The sequence below is a fragment of the Jaculus jaculus genome, chromosome 2 (genome assembly GCF_020740685.1).
Source record: "Jaculus jaculus isolate mJacJac1 chromosome 2, mJacJac1.mat.Y.cur, whole genome shotgun sequence".
In the NCBI taxonomy this organism is placed as follows: domain Eukaryota; kingdom Metazoa; phylum Chordata; class Mammalia; order Rodentia; family Dipodidae; genus Jaculus; species Jaculus jaculus.
In genome coordinates, this window is record NC_059103.1 from 120430151 (window position 1) to 120453045 (window position 22895).

The 22895-nt window shown below is 40.0% G+C and overlaps 1 protein-coding gene across 2 annotated transcripts in view; it reads right to left on the reverse strand.

Annotated features, from left to right (window-relative positions):
- Positions 1–22895, reverse strand: part of Fras1 (Fraser extracellular matrix complex subunit 1) — a 482271-nt gene that overhangs the window by 262907 nt on the left and 196469 nt on the right. For both annotated transcript variants that reach the window (XM_045144057.1, XM_045144056.1), the window contains exons 4-6: positions 18972–19064; positions 5406–5565; positions 3755–3888 (exon numbers count right to left, since the gene is read on the reverse strand). In XM_045144057.1, the coding sequence (XP_044999992.1) occupies positions 3755–3888; positions 5406–5565; positions 18972–19064 (387 nt within the window). The remainder of the gene's footprint in view (positions 1–3754; positions 3889–5405; positions 5566–18971; positions 19065–22895) is intronic.

The window sequence follows — 22895 nt, forward strand, 5'->3', positions numbered from 1 at the left end:
GCCGTGAGTTCTAGGCCACCCTGAGACTCCATAGTGAATTCCTCAAAAAATCAAAAAAAAAAAAAAAGTTCAAAATATTGGTATTCATCAATTGAAGGAGTGGTAAAAATGATATAAAAAATGGTGGGCTAGGGACAGGGCTCATTGGTAGGACACTTGCCTATCACACAGAAGGCCCTGGGTTGGCTCCCCAACAACAGACTAAATAAATAAATGGTAACAGTGCCATTAGGAACAACTCTCATTAGATTACCAGATCATTTCAGTGAGCCCACAAAGGGGTTATAGGTTTGGGGTTCATTTTATAAGGCATTTGGACAACAGTTGATATGAAGACACTGTTGTATAAATTTATTCTCTCCTTAATGGAATAATTCCTGAATCAAACACAGGAAATTTCTCTTTTTGCTAGGGATTAGCCCCGATTTTTAGAATGTAGGTTTCATTATGTAAGCAAGCAAATATCCACATTTGCCTATCAGGACAGAAATAAATTTGCAAAGAAAGAAATCTAGCATCAGTGTTCATTTTCTTTCTGTTTTCACCCCTTTCCAAATGTCCCTTAATGAGTATCAACTCCAGCTATATTTAAACAAACAAGCATACATTGTAAGTCATGGCAATCCTTAAAGGTTGCAAAGTCTGAGAAGATGACTCAGTGGATAAAGGGCTTGCTGCTCAAGCCTGAGAATCTCAGTTTGATCCCCAGACTTCATGGAAAAAGCCAGAAGCCACAGTAGGTTTCTATAACCTCAGCATTAATAATCCCAGCATAGTGAAAGCTGGGGGGTAAGACAGGATTTCCCAGAAGCTTGCAACAAACAGCAAAGAACAAAGTGAGACACACAGAGAGAAACCCTGCCTCAATTGAGATGGAAAGGCAAGGACCAACCAGAAAAGGTGTCCTCTGATCTCCAACACACACCATGGCATGCATATGCCCTCACCCACAAACACGTGCACATATATGCACACACACATATATACACACAAAAGTAAAAAAGAATAATGATAATAAAGAAAGGTTGCAAATGTTTCCGGAGCTTAAGCCCTAGAAAATGCATTTCTAGTGATAAACTTTCCATTTCTTTACATCCAGTAGACAAATGCATAGAAAATACTTGCAATCATGCCTGATTATGTTAGCAAATACTGCCACTGTATTATCATACCTATATGCTATGTAACTCATTGTTGGAGGCAAGTCATGTAATGGTTATAAATATGTATGGCAGGGCTGGAAAGATGATTTAGCAGTTAGGTCACTTGCCTGCAAAGCCAGAGAACCTAGGTTTGATTCCCCAGGACCCACATAAGCCAGATGCATAAGGTGGCACATGCATCTGGAGTTCATTTGCAGCGGCTAAAAGCCCCAGCACACCCATTCTCCCCCCCCGCCTCTCAAACAAATAAATAAAAATAAAATAAATTTTTTCTTTGGTTTTTCAAGGTAGGGTCTCACTCTAGCCCAGGCTGACCTGGAATTCACTAGGTAATCTCAGGGTGGCCTCAAACTCATGGCGATCCTCCTACCTCTGCCTCCCAAGTGCTGGGACTAAAGGCGTGTGCCACCACACCCGGCTAAATAAAAATGTTTTTTTAAAAATAAAAGAAATGTGAATTGCACATGGTCTTCTGAGATGTGAAGTAGAGCTACTAAGGTACCTTGCGCAAGTTACTTCCCCTCCCCAAACCTGTTTTATTGAGTCTAAAATGAGAACAATAGCAGCTGCTTCACAGGGAAGTTACCATAATTATAAAGCTCTTAAAGGGGATGACTGGCATATATTAACCACATGAAATGTGGTGGTGGTGATGATGGTGGTTGTGAGAGGACTGGTGGATGATTACATTGACAACACTAATTCAATAGCACCCCCTTACACCACCGGAATATCCAACATCTCATAGTGATATTAAAGCAGTGCGAATGGTTTCACATGATCTGACAGTTAGGTTTTCAAAAATATATGTAAGTCATGACAAAAAAATTAGACTTAATGATATAAGAGTTATTGAGATCAACTTATTTCCTGGTCTCCATAATGCTTACGTATCAATCAGCTCAAAAGTGCAATAATGAATTTCCTATTTTTTACATTGATTTTATATGTTGATATAAACTATGGGTGAATACCATAATGAGGCAAGAGGTTACAGCTAATTCTTTTAACATGAGAAATAATATTTTTAATTATTTCAATGTCTGATTCCTTAATATACAGTGTGTGGTTAAGTATTCTAAGATTTAAAACAGAAATTGGGGAGACAGCTCAGGAGTTAAAGGTGCTTGCATTCAAAGCCTGTTAGCCAAGGACTTAATTCCTCATCCACCAACGTACACCTGGCCAAGCATTTGTTCACAAAAAAATAAAAAGATTTAAAACAGAACATCTTTTTTTAAATTTTTTTTTGTTCATTTTTATTTATTTATTTGAGAGTGACAGACAGAGAGAGAAAGAAGCAGATAGAGAGAGAGAGAATGGGCACGCCAGGGCTTCCAGCCACTGCAAACAAACTCCAGACGCATGCGCCCCCTTGTGCATCTGGCTAATGTGGGTCCTGGGGAAATTGAGCCTTGAACCGGGGTCCTTAGGCTTCACAGGCAAGCGCTTAACCACTAAGCCATCCATCCTTCCATTCCTCCCTCTCTCTTCCTTCATTGTATAATTGCAAAACATTCAACTACCCTTACCTATCCAAGAGGCTCATCTCCTGATGTGCTAATCAAAGTATCTAGCATTACAGCCTCCTGCAATCTAAGCATTGTGGAGTAAAATTGTATGCAACTCCTAAATGCATACTTAAATCTTAAAGTCAGGACAAGACTCAGTGACCTTGGAAATGAGACATCAGCACAGTAGTTGGTGTAGTGTGGGCAATTCAGTCCAATCTTTCAATGAGATACATTTGGCATTTAGCATATCTTATCTAATTGCCTTTCATCTGCCTTTAAAAATGTTGCTCAATTGTCACAAGATGTCATGTTATTGATTTTCTTTTATTTGACACAAACTACTATTCTGTATCAATGAAATGTTGGCTTCCAGCTTTACCTCAGATCAAAAAATGAGCTATTTTTCCACTGGAGGCAAAAATCTTTCCACATTTATCTGTCAACTGCCAAGGAACATCCATGGAAGCCTCTGGAAGAGTGAAGAGCTATAAAATACCATGTATAACACATTTATTTGCAATTGATTTTCTCTTTCAAATTTGTGTGAAGAGCCAAATGTTGTGAAAACCAGATCAGCTTTAAATGAAGAACAAGATGCCACTATCTTAAATATCCCCAGTGGAGAATCTTCTGGTAATTTGAATCATTATCCTGTAAGAATTAAATTGTGTACATCTGGGCAATCATGTTCAAAGACATGTACATGTCTTTAAAAAGCAGACTAAGCAGACTACACCTATACATGGTGATGGTGGGGTGGGGGTGGGGTAACAAAACTGATCTTATTACCAAGTTTTCCAGATGTTTAGCCTGACATTTTTGAACATCTGCAATTTCAAGCTGGAGGCTTCCTTCTGTGTACCCTCAAGGCTCAATTTCATTATGTAACAATTCACCTAAATGGCTGGCACTTAGCTCCTAAGGGGAAAAGAAACACCTCTAAGGTTGTCTCTAAAAGTATTAAGGAAAACGAAACAGCCCTGGCTTCTTGTCTTCAGTGGAACTTCCGGAGTGACTCCCAAGTTTGTGAGCAGTCAATAGCCTGTGAAAGGTCCACTCTGTGGTCATCTTCCTTACCTGGTTACAAAACAGAGGCTGGCACTGAGCAGCAAAGCACTGGGTAAGCCCATTTCTGCACACACACTTGGCACAGTGGCTCAGCCGCCATTCCTCTCCATCCTGAAACACTTGGCCATCATAGGAACAGGGTTCTGGAAGGTCAAAGGTGTAATGGTTAGGGGCGGATGCATGTGGTGGTCTCGGACCACAGAACACAGGAAGGGGCCCTTTCTTGGGGTTTAATCCTCTGCAGAGGGTACTGCATAATCTTGGAGTCTGGGTTTTGCTAGTAGGTCTGGTGGGGTTCAGAGCCTCTGCTCATGTGTGGTCTCAACTCCCCACTGGCTTCCTCAGATAAGTTCTTAGCTGTCTGCTTTCCAGTCCTTTCCACCTACAGCAGGGACTTGTGTGTCTGATGTAACATATCACAGGGCAAGGCTGTGGGAGTCTCCTTGAACATCCCTGTACATCATTAAGGACAAAATAAAGAACATGATATATTCATAGAAACAAAGATTTCAGAGGCAAAGGCAAAGCTTTCCCCCTGCTTTTTGAATAAGGAATGCTACATTTTCATCAGTTAGGTAGTTGAAATGAAATGCTTTCATTATATAATATGTCTTTTGCATGGGAGGACCAATAAAGAAAATCCTCTTAGCACCTAATAAAGAATTCTACAGACTCAGACAGTGCATTCCCTATATAACCCCCACTCTGTTGCTCATGTATTTTCCTTGCAAGATTACATGGCCTATAGCAGCCCACAGTGATGATATCAGCTGGCAGGTGCTATCTGAAATGCATAAGGCAAGCATTCTCCTTTCATCATTTCCTGAGCATGCTTTTAAATCCATGGTACCATTCTCCAGAGCAAAAGATTTCCAGGGATTAAAAGAAGAAAAAACTGAGAATTGGCAAGAAACCAGGAATCTTTCTGAAAAGGAAAGGGAGGCAAGAAAATAGAGTGTAGCTCTGAGGTGGCACTGAATAAAATAAGTGTTCTAATTATGACATGTCAGGGGAGAGAATAATGCAGTGATGATAAAAACTCCTATTTATAATAAAGCCTATATGATTATCTGCAGATGTGGAATGGAACATAGATCTCTAAAATGTAATAAAAGTCCATGGGCTAAGCATGTGTCATAAGCAAAGAGCCAGGAAATGTGGTGCTGGCTTGCTGAATGAAAGCCTTGGCTTATAGCAGGAATAATCTCAAGTGAGGATGCAATGAACACAAAGAGCCTCCTTCTCGTGTTTGTCATGGGGAAGGATATTACATCATTTCAAAGACCAGCTGACAGATGTAATGCTCGCCATCTTACATGCAGAACAGATCTGGTCTTTCTCTCTACCAAAGGGGCAGAAGGAATGACCTTGGCCTTATGTAGACATATTAAAGGACCATTTCCCCACTCACTTTCCCTGTCTGTTGATGTGTCATGGCAAAATGAACCAGAGACCTGCAAAATTCCACGTATGGAATGTACTTAAAGACCTAGTCAACCCACTTCCTAGAATATCACTGTCACGTACAAAGTTACATGTTGGTTCCAATAGGAATAAGATTTAGGGTCTCTGAGTCACAGTGAACAAGAAAGATGAGAGTTGTGGTGTCACCATTTAACTTCACAGGCAAACAGGTACTTTTCCACCAGCTTATACTCACTCCCAGGGCCCACGCAGATGGGACAGCAGCTTCCTTCAGCAAGGAATTCCAGCTCCTGAGGTCCACACGACAAAGGTGGGCACAGGTGGTGGGAGCACGTGACCTCCCCATGAGCGCATGAGCACACGCTGCATGGGAGAGAGGTCCACTCTGTGCCATGCTGAGAAAAAAAGAGTACAACAAGATTAGTTACACACACACACACACACACACACACACACACACACACACACACAAATAATAGATAAATAAATAAAATAGAAACAAACCTTCTCTTATGCAAAGAAGAATTGGGCATGGCAAAGGTAGGAGAAGACTTAGCATGCTGTATTTCCAGCTAGAGAACAACTTAAAACTGGTTTTATTACTTTTCTTCTTATCCCAAAGATTTTGTATTTGCAAGTTGTAGAACGACAGAAAAAATAAAGATGATCACCAGGGTGCTGGGAAAATGGCTCAGAGGCAAACGGGGCTTGCTTGCACCTGCCTCAGCCTCTCGTATCTGTGACTACAGCGCATGCCGCTGCACCTAGTCTGTCAGGTTTTGGTGGGTTTTTTTTTTCTTTCCTTTCAGTGGCACATGGGATTGGACCCAGGAACTTGCAAATGCTAGGCACACAAATTTACTACTGAGCTATACTCCCTGCCCCAGGCTCTATCATTTTCAAGAGCTCTTAACTCTGATCCATTTCTTTCTTTGATTTCCATCCTGACTAGTCTTTAATCCTCACGTTTTCATCACTCTCATCCTTCCCTTCTCTCCTCACACATATGCATACACACCACTGGTTTCAATGCCTTCATATTCCTAAGGAATGTGTGGAAGCTAGAAGGAGGCACCTGTTCCATCTTGTTCTCCTATGAACTATAGAGCAAAGATGTCCCTAGTGCAGATGCCCATCCACTTGTGCAATTTATGCTGGCCTATCACATTCTCAAAGCCAGCTGAATTTTGTTAGTTGCCTAACAGATCTAGAATTTGAGCCATCACATAATTTTCCAAGTACCCAAAGTTTTTAAATTAGTTATTTTCAACCTGGTGCCAAGTGATCCAGCATATCAACTCCTATAAGTATGTTGTGTGATTAGGAAAACTGCCAAAGCATGCAGCCCCAGTTGCAGAATGGAGCAACAGTGGCCTTTCCCGAGCTGTGGTGTAGAATTAATTTAATGAACATAGTTTTAAGTTTTCTTCCTGAAATAGTTTGTTAAAGATTGGAATCGCTCCCCTCTGCTTTTGTTACTTCTATCATATGATGGATAGACAATTCTGCACAAATCATGTATGACCTTTTCTTAAAAATATCACACATGCTAGGTATGAAGATACATAAATATAAACCTGGTACTACAGCAAAAAGTGTTGAGAAGCAGAGAAAATAAGCATTCTCTTGCTTCTATACTGGCATCCAGACAGGTTTCTATGTTGCTCAAACACAAAGAATCCCTGTCCTACCTAAACACATCAATACTATTCTCCACCAGATGGACTTACAGAGGACACAAGAGGACAGTCATGGGCATGAGCATGGAGTCCCTCAGTCCAAGCATCTCCTTGGCCACCTGCACGCTTTCTGGTACCAGAGTGGCCCTTTCTGCCTTGGACACTTGGTTAGGTGTGTTAACCTTTGTCAATTTCACTGCAAAAATGAAATAGCATGGCAACATTCCCTTCACTGGATGCTTAAAAGCGTTCAAAAGGTAGCATGTTAGAAATCCAGCAAGGGGTGTGACATTCACAGGGGACTTATCTGGGATCGAGAGGAGGCTGCCAGAATCTGTGGTGAAGGGGCCATAAGCCTACTGTACAAACAGCACAAAGTTTCAGCTGTGAGAGAAATTGGCTCTTGGATCTACTATACAGCATGGTGGTGACAGAGATGCTAATTAACTTGAATGTGGTATTATTACGCACTGTATATGTCTATCAAATCATCACATTGAACACCCTGGACACACTTAAAAGAAGGTGTTCAATCCTCTCCCTTCTTCCCACTGTTTGTTCGGGGCTTTCCTCACATCGCTGTGCTTTATGCTGATTGTGAGTAGCAGATATGGGATGTAAAGGCCAAAACCTGACCCAACAGTATTCACTTGGGCTGTAATTGCCTATAAAATTTCAAACTAAGTACAGCATATTTATGGGCAAGTCTACAGATAACAGGCTAATAAAACACAGAGGGCCACTGCCTTTATGCTTAAAAAGGCCTAAGCATAAAGCAAGGCAAGAACTTATGAAAGAAAAGTTGACAAGCTCTGATGAGTTAAAAGGCTTACAATCTATCTGGGCTGGAGAGATGGCTTAGCAGTTAAGACATTTGTCTTCAAAGCCAAAGGACCTCACTTCAATTCCCCAGGACCCACATAAGCCAGATGCACAAGGTGGCACATACATCTGGAATTCATTTGCAGTAGCTGGAGGCTCTGCAAACCGATTCTCTCTCTCTCCCTTTCTCTGTCTGCCTCTCTCTCTCTAATAAATAAATCAAAATAAAATATTTTTTTTAATCTCTCAAAAATTGCATCTGGTTTCAAAGAATCTTGTTGAGAATTTTTGCATCTATGTTAGTCAGGGAAATTAGACTGCAGTTTTCTTTTTTTGTTGTTTCTTTAGCTGGTTTAAGAATCAGTGTAATACCAGTTTGACAGCATGAATTTGGAAGCATTCCTTTGCTTTTTTTTTTTTTGGTTTTTCGAGGTAGGGTCTCACTGTAGCCCAGGCTGACCTGGAATTCACTATGGAGTCTCAGGATGGCCTCACACCAATTTTACAGTAATCCTCTTACCTCTGCCTCCCAAGTGCTGGGATTAAAGGTGTGTGCCACCACGCCTGGCTCTAGCGAATTTTTAAAGAGGACCTAATCCCAATTCTTCTCAAGTTGTTCTGCAAAATAAAAAGCAAGCCGGGCATGGTGGTGCACGCCTTTAATCCCAGCACTTGGGAGACAGAGGTAGGAGGATCGCCGTGAGTTTAAGGCCACCCTGAGACTCCATAGTGAATTCCAGGTCAGCCTGGGCTACAGTGAGACCCTACCTCAAAAAAACAAACAAAAAAAAAAGTTTGCTAGAATTTATCAGTGCATCCATCTTGTCCTGGGCTTTTCTTTCTGATGAGATGTTTATTTATTTATTTATTTATTTATTTATTTATTTATTTATTTATTTTGTGTTTTTGAGGTAGGGTCTCACTCTAGCCCAGGCTGACCTGGAATTCACTATGTAGTCTCAGGGTAACCTCAAACTCACGACAATCCTCCTATCTCTGCCTCGTGAGTGCTGGGATTAAAGGCATGTACCACTGCGCCTGGCACTCTGATGAGATTTTTAATTGAAGCTTCAATCTCATTACTTTTAATGAGTGTTTAAATTATTGATATCATGCTGGAGAGATGCCTTAGCAGTTAAGGTGCTTGCCTGTGAAGCCTAAGGACACAGGTTTGATTCTCCAGGTCCCATGTAAGCCAGATGCATATGGTGGCCCATGCATCTGGTATTCATTTTCAGTGGCCCTTGACACACTCATTCTCTCTCTTTTCTCCTTCTCTGTCTGTAATAAATAAATAAATAAAAAGAAATCTTAAAAAACATAAATGTTTAAAATTATTGATATTTTTGGGAGGTGTATTTAGGAATTAGTCCATGTCCTCTAGATTCTCCAGCTTTTTAAATATAAGTTTTCAAAATATTCTATAGCAATGTTTTGAATTTCACTGGGTTCTGTTTTAACAACTCCCTGTTAGTTTCTGATTTTGTTAATTTGGGTCTTCTCTCTCCTTCTTTATGTTGGTTTGTCTAAGATTCATCAATATTATTTACTTTATCAAAAAGCCAACTCTAATTCTGTGTATTATTCTTTTAGTGTCTATTTCATTGATTTTGTCCTAATCCTTACTATTTCATATGGTCTACTGGGTATGGGATTGGCTTCTTACTGTTTCTCTAAAGCCTTGGGAGATGGCTCATTAGGTTGTTTATTTGAGATATAATTTCTTGATTTGGGCATTCATAGCTATAAACTTTCTTTTTAAGAATGCGTTAGCTATACCCCAAAGGACCTGGTGGATGCTATTGCCATTTTTACCTCTAAGAATTTTTTAAATTATTTATTTATTTGTAAGCAGACAGACAGTGAGAAAGAGAGGGAAGAGAGACAGACACAGAGAGAAAATGGGCACACCAGGGCCTCTAGCCACTGCAAACAAACTCCCGATACATGTACCACTTCGTGCATCTGGCTTTATGTGAATACTGGGGAATTGAACCTGGGTCATTAGATTTTGCAGTGCCTCTAAGGCAAGTGTCTTAACGACTGAGTCATCTCTCCAGCACTTCTTTTTAAAATTGAAAGTAAATTTTTTGTGTATAAGAATTTTTTAATTTCCTCCTTTTATCCATCATGACCAAGTTTGCTTCATACCAGGGATGCAAGGTTGGTTTAACATACATAAATCAATAAATGTAATAAACCAAGGAAATAAAATTAAGGATAAAAATTCACATGATCATCTTACTTGATGCAGAAAAGGCATTTAACAAAGTCAAATATGCCTTTATGAGTAAAGTCCTAGAAATGGGACATACCTCCAAACAATACAGGCCTTATATGACAAACCTGCATCCAATATCATGTTAAGTGGAGAAAAGCTGAGACCATTTCTGCTAAAATCAGGAACAAGGCAAGGATGCCCACTCTTACCAGTTTCATTCAATTTGTACTAGAAATCCTAGTAAGAGCAATTAGACAAGAAGAAGACATAAAAAGAGTAATTTTTTTTTTAATGTCAAGCTGGAGAGATAGCAAAGAGTTTAAAGCACTTACCTACAAAGCCTAATGACCCAGATTTAATTCCCCAGTACCCATATAATCCCAGATGCACATAGTGGCACATGCATCTGGAGTAAGTCTGCAGTGGCTAGTTGCCCTGGAGCACTCATTCTATCTCTCTTGGTCTCCTATCTGTCTCCCTCTGCTTATAAGTTGAAAAAAAATAAAACATTTTGAAAGAAAGAAGTCAAACTATCCCTGTTTGTAGATGACATGATTCTATACTTGAAAGACACAACAGAATCTATAAGTCAGCTCCTAAAACTAGTAATTACTTCCAGTAAATTTGCAGGATACAAAATCAGCACAAAAAAATCAATAGCTTTCATAAACACTAATAGTAAACTAATGTAGACAGAAATTAAGAATAGCATTCCATTCACAACAGCTTCAAAAGAAATTAAATGCCTACAAACACACCTCAACAAAAATGTGAATTATTTTTATAATGAAAACTTCAAAGCACTAAAGGAAAACAAAATCAAAGAGGATACTGGATGACAGATAGATCTTCTATGCTCCTGGATTTGTAGAAGTTATATTGTGTGAAGATGGCTATAATATTACCAAAAGTAATCTATAAATTCAACACAATCCCCTCCAAAATTCCAACTACATTCCTCACTGGGCTGGAGAAAAACAAAAACAAAAACAACAAGAATTCATAGAGAAGCACAAAAGGCCACAAATAACCAAAGCAATCCTAAGAACATGGCTGAAGGTATAACACTACCTGATTCCAAACCATGCCACCGAGCCACAATGACAAAGGGATCATGGCCAAGGCACGAAAACAGACATAAACATGAAAGGAACAGAACAGAAGACCCAGAAACAACCTTCACTGCTCTGGCCATCTAATCTTTGACAAATAAGCCAAAAACATTCTGTAGAAAAAAGAATATACAACAAATGGTGGTGGTAGCAATGAATATCCACCTGCAGAAATATGAAATTAGATTTGAATTTTTTATACCATACAAATATCAATTCAAAGTGGATCAAAGTCCTTAGTCTAAAACCTGAAATACTGAAAGTGCTAGATAAAAAACAGGGAGTATAGGCCAAGATACAGGTATAGGCAGGAACTTTCTAATCAAGACTACAATAGCACAAGACATAGTCCCATGAATTAACAAATGTGACTAGATGAAATTAAAGTTTCTGCATAGCAAAAGAAACCACCAGCAAACTAAATACACAGCCTACAGAAAAGGAGAAAAATCTTTGGCAACTTACTTCAGACAGGGACCTAATAACATAATTTACAAAAAGCGGCAAAAATCAAACACAAAAATATCCATTACTAGTCATCAAATGTGCTAATGAAATTAATAGTCAGATCACAAAATAAGAAACACAAATGGGGCTGGAGAGATTGTTTAGTGGTTAAGGCACTTTGTCTGCAAAGCCAAAAGACCCAGGTTCAATTCCCCAGGACCCAAATAAGCCAGATGCACAAGGTGACACATGTGTCTGGAGTTCATTTGCAGTGGCTAGATGCCCTGGAGCATTCATTGTCTCTCTCTCCCTCTCCCTCTGCCTCTCTCTCTCAAATAAAAAACATTAAAAAGAAACACAAATGGCCAATAAGTACTTTAAAGTGTTCAACATTCAGTCATCAGGGAAATGCAAATTAAAAGAACTTGGAGATACCATCTTATGCCAGTCATCAAGAAAACAGCAGTTGCTGGCAGGAGATGATGCAGGGAAAGAGGAACTTGTATTCACTGCTTTTGGGAGTGTAAACCACTATGGAAATCAGCATGGCACTATCTCAAAAACTTAGAAATAAAATTCCCATACCACTGAGGTATACCACTCCTGGGCCATATACCCCAAGGACTCCACACTCTACTAGAGAGACACTTGTGCACCCATGTTTAGTGCTGCTCTGGAAATAATTATATTAAGTGAAGTAACCCAAAATCAGAAAAAACAAAACCATACTTTTTTTCTGATATGTAGATCCTTGCTTGTGATATGTATAAGTATGTATACATAAAGGACAATTGTGGGTAAAACCTATAAAGATAGAATGATAGCCAAGAGCAAGTATAAGGAGATGAGCAGAGAGAGGGATGAAGTCAGGGCTAAAAGATGCCAGGGCCATGTAAACAGAAGCAGGGAGGACATCAGGGGGCAGGGGAAATGGCAGGCTGAGAGGAAGTTTGGGGACAAGAGAGGAGATAAGAATCAACTAAAGAAATTGGCATTTGAAACTGCCAGAATGAATGACATAAAAATCTCTATACCAACTAAAAAAATAAAAAAACACATTAAACTCAATACTAATTAAAAATGAAAAAAACAAAATTAAAAGGCAAGTGGCAGACTGATAAAAACATGCAAGCTTCATTAACTAGAAGTTGATTATAATACATAAAAGCAATCACAAGCAATAAGAAAAAGACAAACATATCAACTAACTAGTTTACCAAATGGTCAACTTTACTAATTATATAGAAATATTGAAGTGAAAATTAGATAGTATTTTTATTATCAGATATGAAAGGGGCTTCAGGGGCATGGAATTTTGGCACAAGAAGCCTTCCCTCACTAAAGCCCCAGCAATAAGGTTGCCAGTGGGGCCTAACTCAGGTGGATGCCCTTGAAGAGATAGCACCATCTATGGGACTGCCAGTGGACCCATCACTAGACTCTCACAACATAAATTAAATTTTAACAAGCAAGAAAATGAGCTAAAACATACCAGAAGGTTTAAATTTAAGGAATTGTATCTTGTTCTTAATGGTGAAATTGAAAACATTTTGGTGAAAACTGAAAAGTTACCCAAATGCCTACTAACAAGGACTGCTATTACCTAAGAAAGTGCTTGGAAATTATTTATAATCAATGTTATAGAAAAGAAAGGACATAAAGCATAAGTCTTAAAATATGTATTCTATTTATCTAATATTTATTATCTCTACTGCCACCATGTCCTTCCCTCCCATCAAAAAGAAAAAGAAAAAGAAAGAAAAAAAAAGAAAGAAAAAGAGAAGATAGCCTCTTAAAAGAACATCAACAGCAGTTTCAAAGTATTGGAATTACTTTTTTATTTCTTTTCTGCTTATATACTTTTACTGGTAGAATATTTTGATTTTGTCAACACAGAGGAAATTACTCAAGATGAGCAAGAGTGCTGCTTCCATGGTAAACCTGACAACCTGCGCCTGGATGATGGAGACAGACACTGAGGATACGCAAAATGTACCAAGTAGAAATCCAGAAGCTGCTGAGAGCTCAACACTAAAACAGACTTAAAACACACCCACCAAGGCTCTAGAGGGCGGAAAGATTGCAAGAGCCACTGGGTGGGAAGGAATATCCAGAGGCATTGCCCTCAAAATGACTGACTGCTATTTTCACAACTCATTACCCACAACCCCATGGTGAATACCAGCAATCCCACTAAGGAGGGCCCTCGTGGAACACGGGAAGGGAGGAGGGAAATGATGGTGCCAACACATGATGTACCCATACCAAGTTTCTACTTAATAATAAAAAATTGAAGAAAATAACCATTTAAAATATCAAATGAATCACTTACATATCTTAACATCAAATCCAAAGTCTATGTAAAACAATTTGAACTACTTCCTTTCATTAAGTGTGGACTAAACATCTAGGCACTTGAGTGCGTTAAAACAAGACCTTATTTTTGTTACTGCTAAAAATCATGGACTTGTTTCTAAGACATTTGCAATCACTCTATGTTTCACACCAACAGCACAAAAAATTAACTATAATAACAACCTGTCAATTGCTGAGGTTTCTCATTTGTAAAATGAAAGGGCTCTGAGAGCCAAGCTCTCCGGTTCCTTCGGGCTCTGTGATCATGTAAATCTATCATTTAATTCAAGAGCAAGGGAATTAAGCAGTGCATTCCCCCTTCATAATACACGTGAGAATCAGGAGTAACAAAGGCCATTGAGGAGGGAAACCACTGCTTCAAGTCAAAGCCACACCAGCGGCTCCAGGTGGCAAGCCAAAGCACACAGAGGAGGGAAGACTTGCTCAGCCTCCCAGAGGACCAGCCACATAAGACCCTCCCTCTCTTGTGTCCTGCTCTTCTCTGAGTGAGTCCTCAGAATGCTGATAATGAATGTGAAACACTCAGCCTAGAGTTCAAGGGGTTCAGCACATGCCAAATTTTATTTATACCCATGTAAATAATTTCAGTGTTCTCCATACCCATTTACAAAAGTATTCTTTTTAATAAACACTGGCAGCAAAGAGAGCTTTATAAAATCATGGCGTAACAGATGAACCAAGCAGAGGTCTCACAAGAACCAGTTTAAGCTGTGTGATCTCAACCTCATTTAATACCCTTTTGAAAAAAATGAGCTTTTGACACTTGGTGAAAGCAAATTCGGCAGACAACATCTGAAATATATTCTTCTGCTAACAAGTTAGCTGGAGTATTAACATAAGTCCAAAAGAACGATAAGGTCATAAAGCATTTGCCTGGCTTGATGACAGAACAAAAATATAATTTTTCTTCACTTAATTTGTTCTTGTTATGAAGTAGTAAATAAATCCAGAATACTAAATATCTCGGAATATTCAGTGCAATTTATAATTACACACTCCACTCTGAGGAAAACAAGGCTGAATTCAATATTTATTTCTTCATCCACACACACAAATGAGCTCCCACTGCCATCATGGGCAGGAAAATGAGCCATGGCAGCCTCTCCTCAGTGGGATTCACAAGGGCATTGCCACCTGCCACCTTCTCTTCAGTGACTCTCCATGTGTTGTCAGAGTCCCGAGGGGAAGGTCGTTCATGGTGCTTCCCCTCCTCTTCATGAGCCAAGAGGAAAGGGACCGGGACAAGAATAAAGCATCCAAATGGCTCTTCAGAAACACACACTTGAGGCTCGTGCCGCTGACTGGCTGACAGGTTGGCACAGATCCCAAAGAGAATTTGAAGGTTACAGATGAAACAGTCTCCCCAAATACTGGCTGTAGGAAACCCACACAGCACTCCTAAGTAACCTCGAGGCAACCAAAGGCGCAAGCACTTGGCTCACTCCAGGAAAGATCTTGAGGTTTGTTGTGACTTGCTGGGTTGAGAATCTGTCACGCCACCTCCTTGGCATGCGATGGAGTCCACAATGGAAGCTCAGCACTTCACCCAAGGATGTCTCCATGCAGCCCTTATCTTAACCCATATTTGACTTCACCTAACTTGAAGCACAGTGGTTGACGACAGTGTTGTTAGAGCTTTCCTCTCCTAGCACACCCAGTTTACCCTGCAGCCTTTCTAAATCTCCCTAGCAAAGGAATCCTTCAAATCACCACACGGAAGTCCTAACGACACCAGGCCATTATAGCACCGTGCACTGCAGGGAGAGTATCCATAACTCACCCTATGGGATGCCAGCTAGAGGGCAGAGAGGCTTGCTGCAGCTCAGTGGGCAGCAAAACAAGCTGAAAAAGCAAAGAAGCAAACAGCTGCAAGACTCAGGGAGAATCCTGGTAATGTGAGTGTCAAGGCCACACTCAGAACAGACAAGTTTTCAACCAACCCAAGAACATCAGTTACTACCAAGGATTTCATGAGAAGCCAGAGGGCGAGAAGAAAGAGGAGATGGAAGGACAGAGACAAAGAACATGGTACTTTTAATTCACAACTAAAATTAGATTTTATCACAACTTTAAAAAAAATCAATCCCAGCTCAATTTGAAGGGGCAGACCACTAGAGATTAAGCCCAAAGCCACAGTTCTCTGAATTCAGCTGTTTTCTCAGTTACATCAAGTGCTAGAAATAGAATTATAACATTGTCTGATTGAATATATATATATATATATATATATATGTAATTTTTTTTTTGAGGTAAGGTCTCACTCTAGCTCAGGCTGACCTAGAATTCACTAGGTAGTCTCAGGGTGGCCTCGAACTCATGGTGATCCTCCTACTTCTGCCTCCCAGATGCTGGGATTAAAGGCACGCGCACCATGCCTGGCTTTATGTGTATGTATGTACATATATACATACACACACACACACACACACACACACACACACACACACACACACACACATATATATTTTAATTAGCTCACAAAGTAGCAGCTTTCCTTGTAAGTCTTTCATACATCCTTGGTTTGGGTTGACCTCCACCTGAGCCCCTCCTCTCCTCTGTCTCACTCCCTCCATCCCAGTTTAAACCTATCACCCCAAGTGTCTCCCCTTCTTCTTTCATATCACATGCCTGAAGGGATGTTTTAAAATTGCATGTAGAAAACAGGGGGCTGGAGAGATGGCTTAGTGGTTAAGCACTTGCCTGTGAAGTCTAAGGACCCCAGTTCGAGGTTTGATTCCCCAGGACACACGTTAGCCAGATGCACAAGGGGGCACACACATCTGGAGTTCGTTTGCAGTGGCTGGAGGCCCTGGTGCGCCTATTGTGTCTCTCTCTCTCTCTCTCTCTCTCTCTCTCTACCTCTACCTCTTTCTCTCTGTGTCTGTCGCTCTCAAATAAATAAATAATTTTTTTTTAAAAAATGCATGTAGAAAACAGCACACAGCATGTTGATTTCTTGTTTAGAGCTTTTTGTGTGGTGCATTATTGCAGAGAGGTGAAGTGTTAAGTAGGTGAGGAGAAGGGGGATTTTCTGGACACTGAGCAGATATAGAAGGCACAGGGGATCTCCAACTAACATGCCAGATCCATGGGCACAGACATGACCAGCCGCTTGACCTGGGGAACAGGACATAGAGAAGATAAAGAAAGGGTTTGGTAACTGAGTTTTTCGCTCATCAGTGTCTGCTGAGCACCTACTTGGGGACAGCTCTGTGTCAAGTTCTAAGTGAGGTAGCAGGCAAGAAAGATGACTATAAAGATATTGGAAATACTGTCAATATTCTCATGCACCTTAATTCAAGACAGCAAGACTTTAGATGTGTGCAAATGTAACACACAAAAGCCCATGGTGTCACTGGAGTAATGCACACAAAGAGTTACTGAATTCTGGTTGTACTGTCCCTGATACCAATTCCTTTTTGAACACCCTGTTTTCTTTTCCACAGAGCTGAACCTAATTTTGACTCCATGAAAGATTCAGCATAGCTTGAGCCACACACCTGTTCTAGTCACTATGAACGGACATTAATGCTATCACTAACTAGTCGTGTAGTGCCTTCATTTCATGGGGGATCAATTGTTGCAGTTAAGGTGACAGGATCCTACAAAACACACTAGATGGAGTGGCTCATAGTGATGGGTGGCATGAAGACATTTTCACTGTGGAGCCTGCTGAGGTGTCTTTCAGGAATACATTGTGTAGCATTGAAAGAGTGGCTTCTTCAGTCATTAGGAGACAGTGGTCCAAGTAAGACGATCTGGTCCAAGGGGGTATGAGGACTGCATTCATTGAGCTTCAGGAGTTTACACTGAATAGCATCCTAGAGGAGGTATATCGAATCCTACTAACCTACGCAGTTCCTGAACAGATAGAGATATTTACCAGGGAAACATTATGTCAGGTGGAAGATGAGGATTAAAGTAAAGACTCTCTCTTTGTGCTCACTTTGCCTGGCACATGGTGCAACATTCTGGTATGAGTAAAGAGGAATATTCATAATTTCTGCTATAATCATTACAATGGTGCTTTTAACTTAGTATTTAATAGCTCTAATCCCAAAGGATCTATAGCAAGAAAATATGGTCTCAAAAAAGAAAATAACAAAAAACCATCAGGAGAAATGTCTGCTACTGTGGTTCTTCATGGAGGAAGTATAATCTGTGGAAAATCAGACCATGTGTGCAGAGTTTTCTGATTGTCATGACTGGAGCTTGCTACTATCATCTAGTGGGTAGAAGACAAGGACAGGAGTAAGTTTCCTACAATGTATAAGCTACCTGTTGCAGTTCGTTTTGCATTGCTGTTAGAAATCACCCAACCAAGAGGAGCTTCTGAGAAAAAGAGGTTTATATTGGCATAAAGGCTCGAGGGGAAGCTCCACGATGGCAGGGGAAAACGATGGCATGAGCAGAGGGTGGACATCACCCCCTGGCCAACAGAAGATGGACCACAGCAACAGGGGGGTATGCCAAACACTGGCATGGGGAAACTGGCTATAAAGCCCTTATGCCTGCCCCCAACAATACACTCCCTCCAGGAGGCATTAATTTCCAAATATCCATCAGCTGGGAACCTAGCATTCAGAACACCTAAGTTTATGGGGGACACCTGAGTCAAACCACCACACTACCCCTGCAACAAAACTCCAACAATCTGTGGGGATGAAACTGAAAAACTACCATCATAATGGAAACAGTCCTGAACTGTGTGTCAAAAGAGCAAACTCTCGGCTAACTTACACCACTTAATGGTAATATGACATTACCGAGTACTTCGAGCTCTTTGCAATTCAAGTTTTCCCTCATTAACACAGGAGTAACACCATTTGCTCTACTCAAGAGCCAGGGTTATTGCTAATTATTAAATGAAAAGCTGTTTGCATTATACAAAAGGAAAGTGGTAGTTTTATTATTCAATACCAGAAATTCATCACTAGCAACACCATTCTTTGTACATGCACAAATTCCATCTATACACGTTTATATAGGGTCTATGGCAGAAAGCGGACAGTTTTCATCTTATTTAAGAAAAACAATTGCCCACAGAAAGCTAAATGAACTTCAAGTCCTATAAAATCTAGGGGGAAAAAACTCTCATCAATCCAAGTTTAGCATACAGCTTTCTTTGGTGAGATCACACTTACCTCGTGGATTTTCTCCTCATGGCGGCAAGATCCAGGAGTCCTTGGCACACACTCGGGGCAACACTGGTTGGCAGCAATTTGAAGCACTTCTCCCTGCACATTTAAAAACAGCTCAATGTAAAACAGCAATAGCAAACCCCGCATCATGTGGGGCATATGAGGTTTATGATAGCTCATGAGTTTCCACAGGTGGCAATGATAGACAGGGCAAAGAGAATAAATGAACAGAAATGATTCCCTGTCAAGAGGTACTACTAGGAAGGTAATTGTATTAAAGAAGAAAAGTTCTATGTTTTCACATGTAATGGAATGATAAATCGCTTTCACTAGAAATGCTCCAAACAAGAAAAGCTGCTGGAGTAGGAGAAGCACTGCTTCTATCCCAGTCCACACAAAGCCCCTTTTCACCCCCATAATCCACACCTCACAATCAATAGTTCTTACTGTATTCAGGTCTTGCAACTCTGACCAGAATAATAAATCAATCTGTACTTAACAGCACTGCAATGTGTCTCTTAGGCCTAGGTTTCAAATTCTTCAACATTCCTCTTGAAAATCTGCTCCAAAGGCCAAAGCCACATAGTCAGGTGTCTAGCAGCAAAAGACACCACTCCTTGGTACCAACATCACTGCTGCAGTCATGTTCACATTGCTGGCAGAAAACAACCAACCAAGAGCAGCTTTTGGGAACAAGGGTTTATTTTGGCTTACAGACTCAAGAGGAAGCAACATGATGGCAGGGGAAAATGATGTCATGAGAAGAGGGTGGACATCAGCCCCTGACCAACATAAGATGGACCATAGCAACAGGAGGGTATGCCAAACACTGGTGAGGAGAAAACTGACTATAATACCCATAAGCCCACCTCCAAGAATACACTGCCTTGAGAAGGCATTAATTCCCAAATCTCCATCAGCTGGGAACCTAGCATTCAGAACACCTAAGTTTATGGGGGCACCTGAGTCAAACCACCACAATGACCAAGTAGGCTTTATCCAAGAGATGTAGGGATTGTTCAACATATGCAAATCAAAAAATGTAATAAGTATATAAGCGGACTGATGGACAAAAATCACATGATCATCTCAATAGATGCAGAAAAGGCTTTCAACAAAACCCAACATCCTTTCATGATAAAACTACTACAACCTTAGAATAGAAGAAACATATCTCAACATAATAAAGGCTATTTATAACAAAACTAAAGCTAACAATACTAAATGGAGCAAAACCTGAAGCTTTTCCACAAAAATCAGGAACAAGACAAGGGTGTGCACTGTCCCCACTTTTAGTCATTATACTACTGGAAGTCTTAGCTATAGCAATCAAGCAAGAGACACATATAAAAGGGAAACAAATTAGAAATAAAGAGATCAAATTATCATTATTTGCATTTGGTATGATTCTATACATACAGAACCCTAAAGACTCTACCAGCAAACTGTTAGACCGTATAACACTTTTAGCAATTTAGCAGGATACAAAAGAAGCACACAGAAATCAGCAGCCTTCCTATGTCCTAACAAGCATGCTGAGAATGATATCAGGAAATCACTCCCACTTATAATTGTCAATAAATAAATAAAGTATGTTGGAGTAAATCTAACCATGGAAGTGAAGGATCTCTACAATGAAAACTTTAAAACACTCAAGACAGAAGTTGCAGAGGACCCTAAGAAACAGAAGAATATCCCATGTTATTGGATTGGAAGACTCAATATTGTGAAAATGTCAAACTTACCAAAAGCAATCTCCACATTTAATGCAATCCCCATCAAAATTCCAAGGCCATTTTTCATGGAAATGAAAAAAATCCTAAAATTCATATGGAAGCACAAAAAACCTTGAATATCCAAAACAATTTTGGGGAAATAAATAAAGCTGGCAGTATCACCATGCCTGATTTTAAGCTATATTACAAAGCCACAGTAACAAAAATAGCATGGTACTGGCACAAAAACAGACAGGTAGATCAAAGGAACAGAATAGAGGACCCAATGTAAGTCTGGACAGCTACAGCCAGCTGATCATCACAAAAATGCCAAAAATATTCACTGGAGAAAAGATAGCTTTTTCATTAGGAAGTAGAATTTTATGGTACCATTGCCATTTGGGTCTAGATTTGTGTTTCCCACCCCTTTGATGCCCTCCACTCCCTCCCCATCCATCCAAGTGTCTAGTCCACGAGATGCTTGCTGGGTATGTAAGGTACCTGGGGTAGATTCATGTTAGGTGCTGTAGATGAGTGAGAGTATGTGGCAATTTGTTTTCTGTGATTGGTTAAGTTCACTGTGAATGATCTGTTCCAGGTTCAACCATTTTTCCTCAAATTTCATTGTGTCATTTTTCTTACTGCTATATAGAATTCCATTGTGTAGATATACCACAACTTAGTTACCCATTCTTTTTTTTTTTTTTTTTTTTTGAGGTAGGGTCTCACTCTGGTCCAGGCTGACCTGGAATTAGCTCTGTAGTCTCAGGGTGGCCTTGAACTCACGGCGATCCTCCTACCTCTGCCTTCCGAGTGCTGGGATTAAAGGCGTGCACCACCACTCCTGGAAGTTACCCATTTTTCTAGTGATGGACATCTGGGTTGATTCCAGCTCTTAGCTATTACGAATTGAGCCACTAAAAACATGGTTGAGCAAATCTTTCTGGCCTGTGGTTTAAAGGTTTTAGGGTAGATGCCCAGTGAGGGAATAACTGGCCTGTTGGGGTCTCTATAGTCAGCTTTTTCAGGAGTCTCCATATTGCTTTCCAAAGTGGTTGTACAATCCTACATTCCCACCAACAGTAGATGAGTGTTCCTACTTCTCCACATCCTCGCCAGCATGTATTTGCATTTGATTTTTTGATGTTTGCTATCCTTTTTGGGATAAGGTAGACTCTCATAGTTGTTTTAATTTTCATTTCTCTGATGATTAGGGATGATGAACATTTTCTTAAGTGGGTGTTTGCCATTTGTATTTCTTCCTCTGAACTGCCTGTTCAGCTCTTTTCCCCATTTTGTGAGTGGGGTGTTTGACTTCTTACTGTTTAGATTTTTGAGTTCTTTGTAGATTCTAGAGATTAGGCCTCTATCAGTTGTATAATCAGCAAATATTTTCTCCCATTCTCTGCATAATCTATTGGCTTTTCTTGTTGTATGCTTGTCTGTAAAGAAACTCTTCAGCTTCATGTGATCCAATTGGTTGAGTGACTGTTTAAGATTGTGAGCTACTGGGGTTTTGTTCAGGAAGTCTTTTTCCATTCCTATATCATGGAAAGTACTTCCTGAATTTTCTTCCAGTAGTATTCAAGTCTCTGGTCTTATATTGAGGTCTTTGACCCATTTGTATTTGAGTGTAGTGCATGGTGAAATGTGTTTCAGTTTCCTGCATATGGTTATCCAGTTTGTCCAGCACCATTTGTTGAAGATGCTGTCTTTTTTCTAGCCTATATTGTTCGGGCCTTTGTCGAATATCAAGTAGCTATAGTTGCTTGACCCAAAGTCCGGGTCCTCAAGTCTATTCCATTGGTCTATACTCCTCTTTTTATGCCAGTGCCATGCTATTTTTATTACTATGGCTTTGTAATATAGCTTTAGATCAGGTATGGTGATGCCTCCAGAGGTATTTCTTTTGCTGAGGATATGTTTGGATATGCGAGGCCTTCTGCCTTTCCATATGAAATTTGAGATCATTTTTTCTATCACTGTGAAGAACACTGTAGGGATTTTAATTGGAATTGCATTAAATCTGTATATTGCCTTTGGTAGGATTGTCATCTTCACAATGTTAATTCTGCCTATCCAGGAGCATGAGAGGTCTTTACATTTCCTAAAGTCCTCCTCAATTTTTTTTTTGAGTGTTTTTATGTTTTCATTGTATAGATCTTTCAATTCCTTGGTTAATGCTATTCCAAGGATTTTTTTTTTTTGCTGT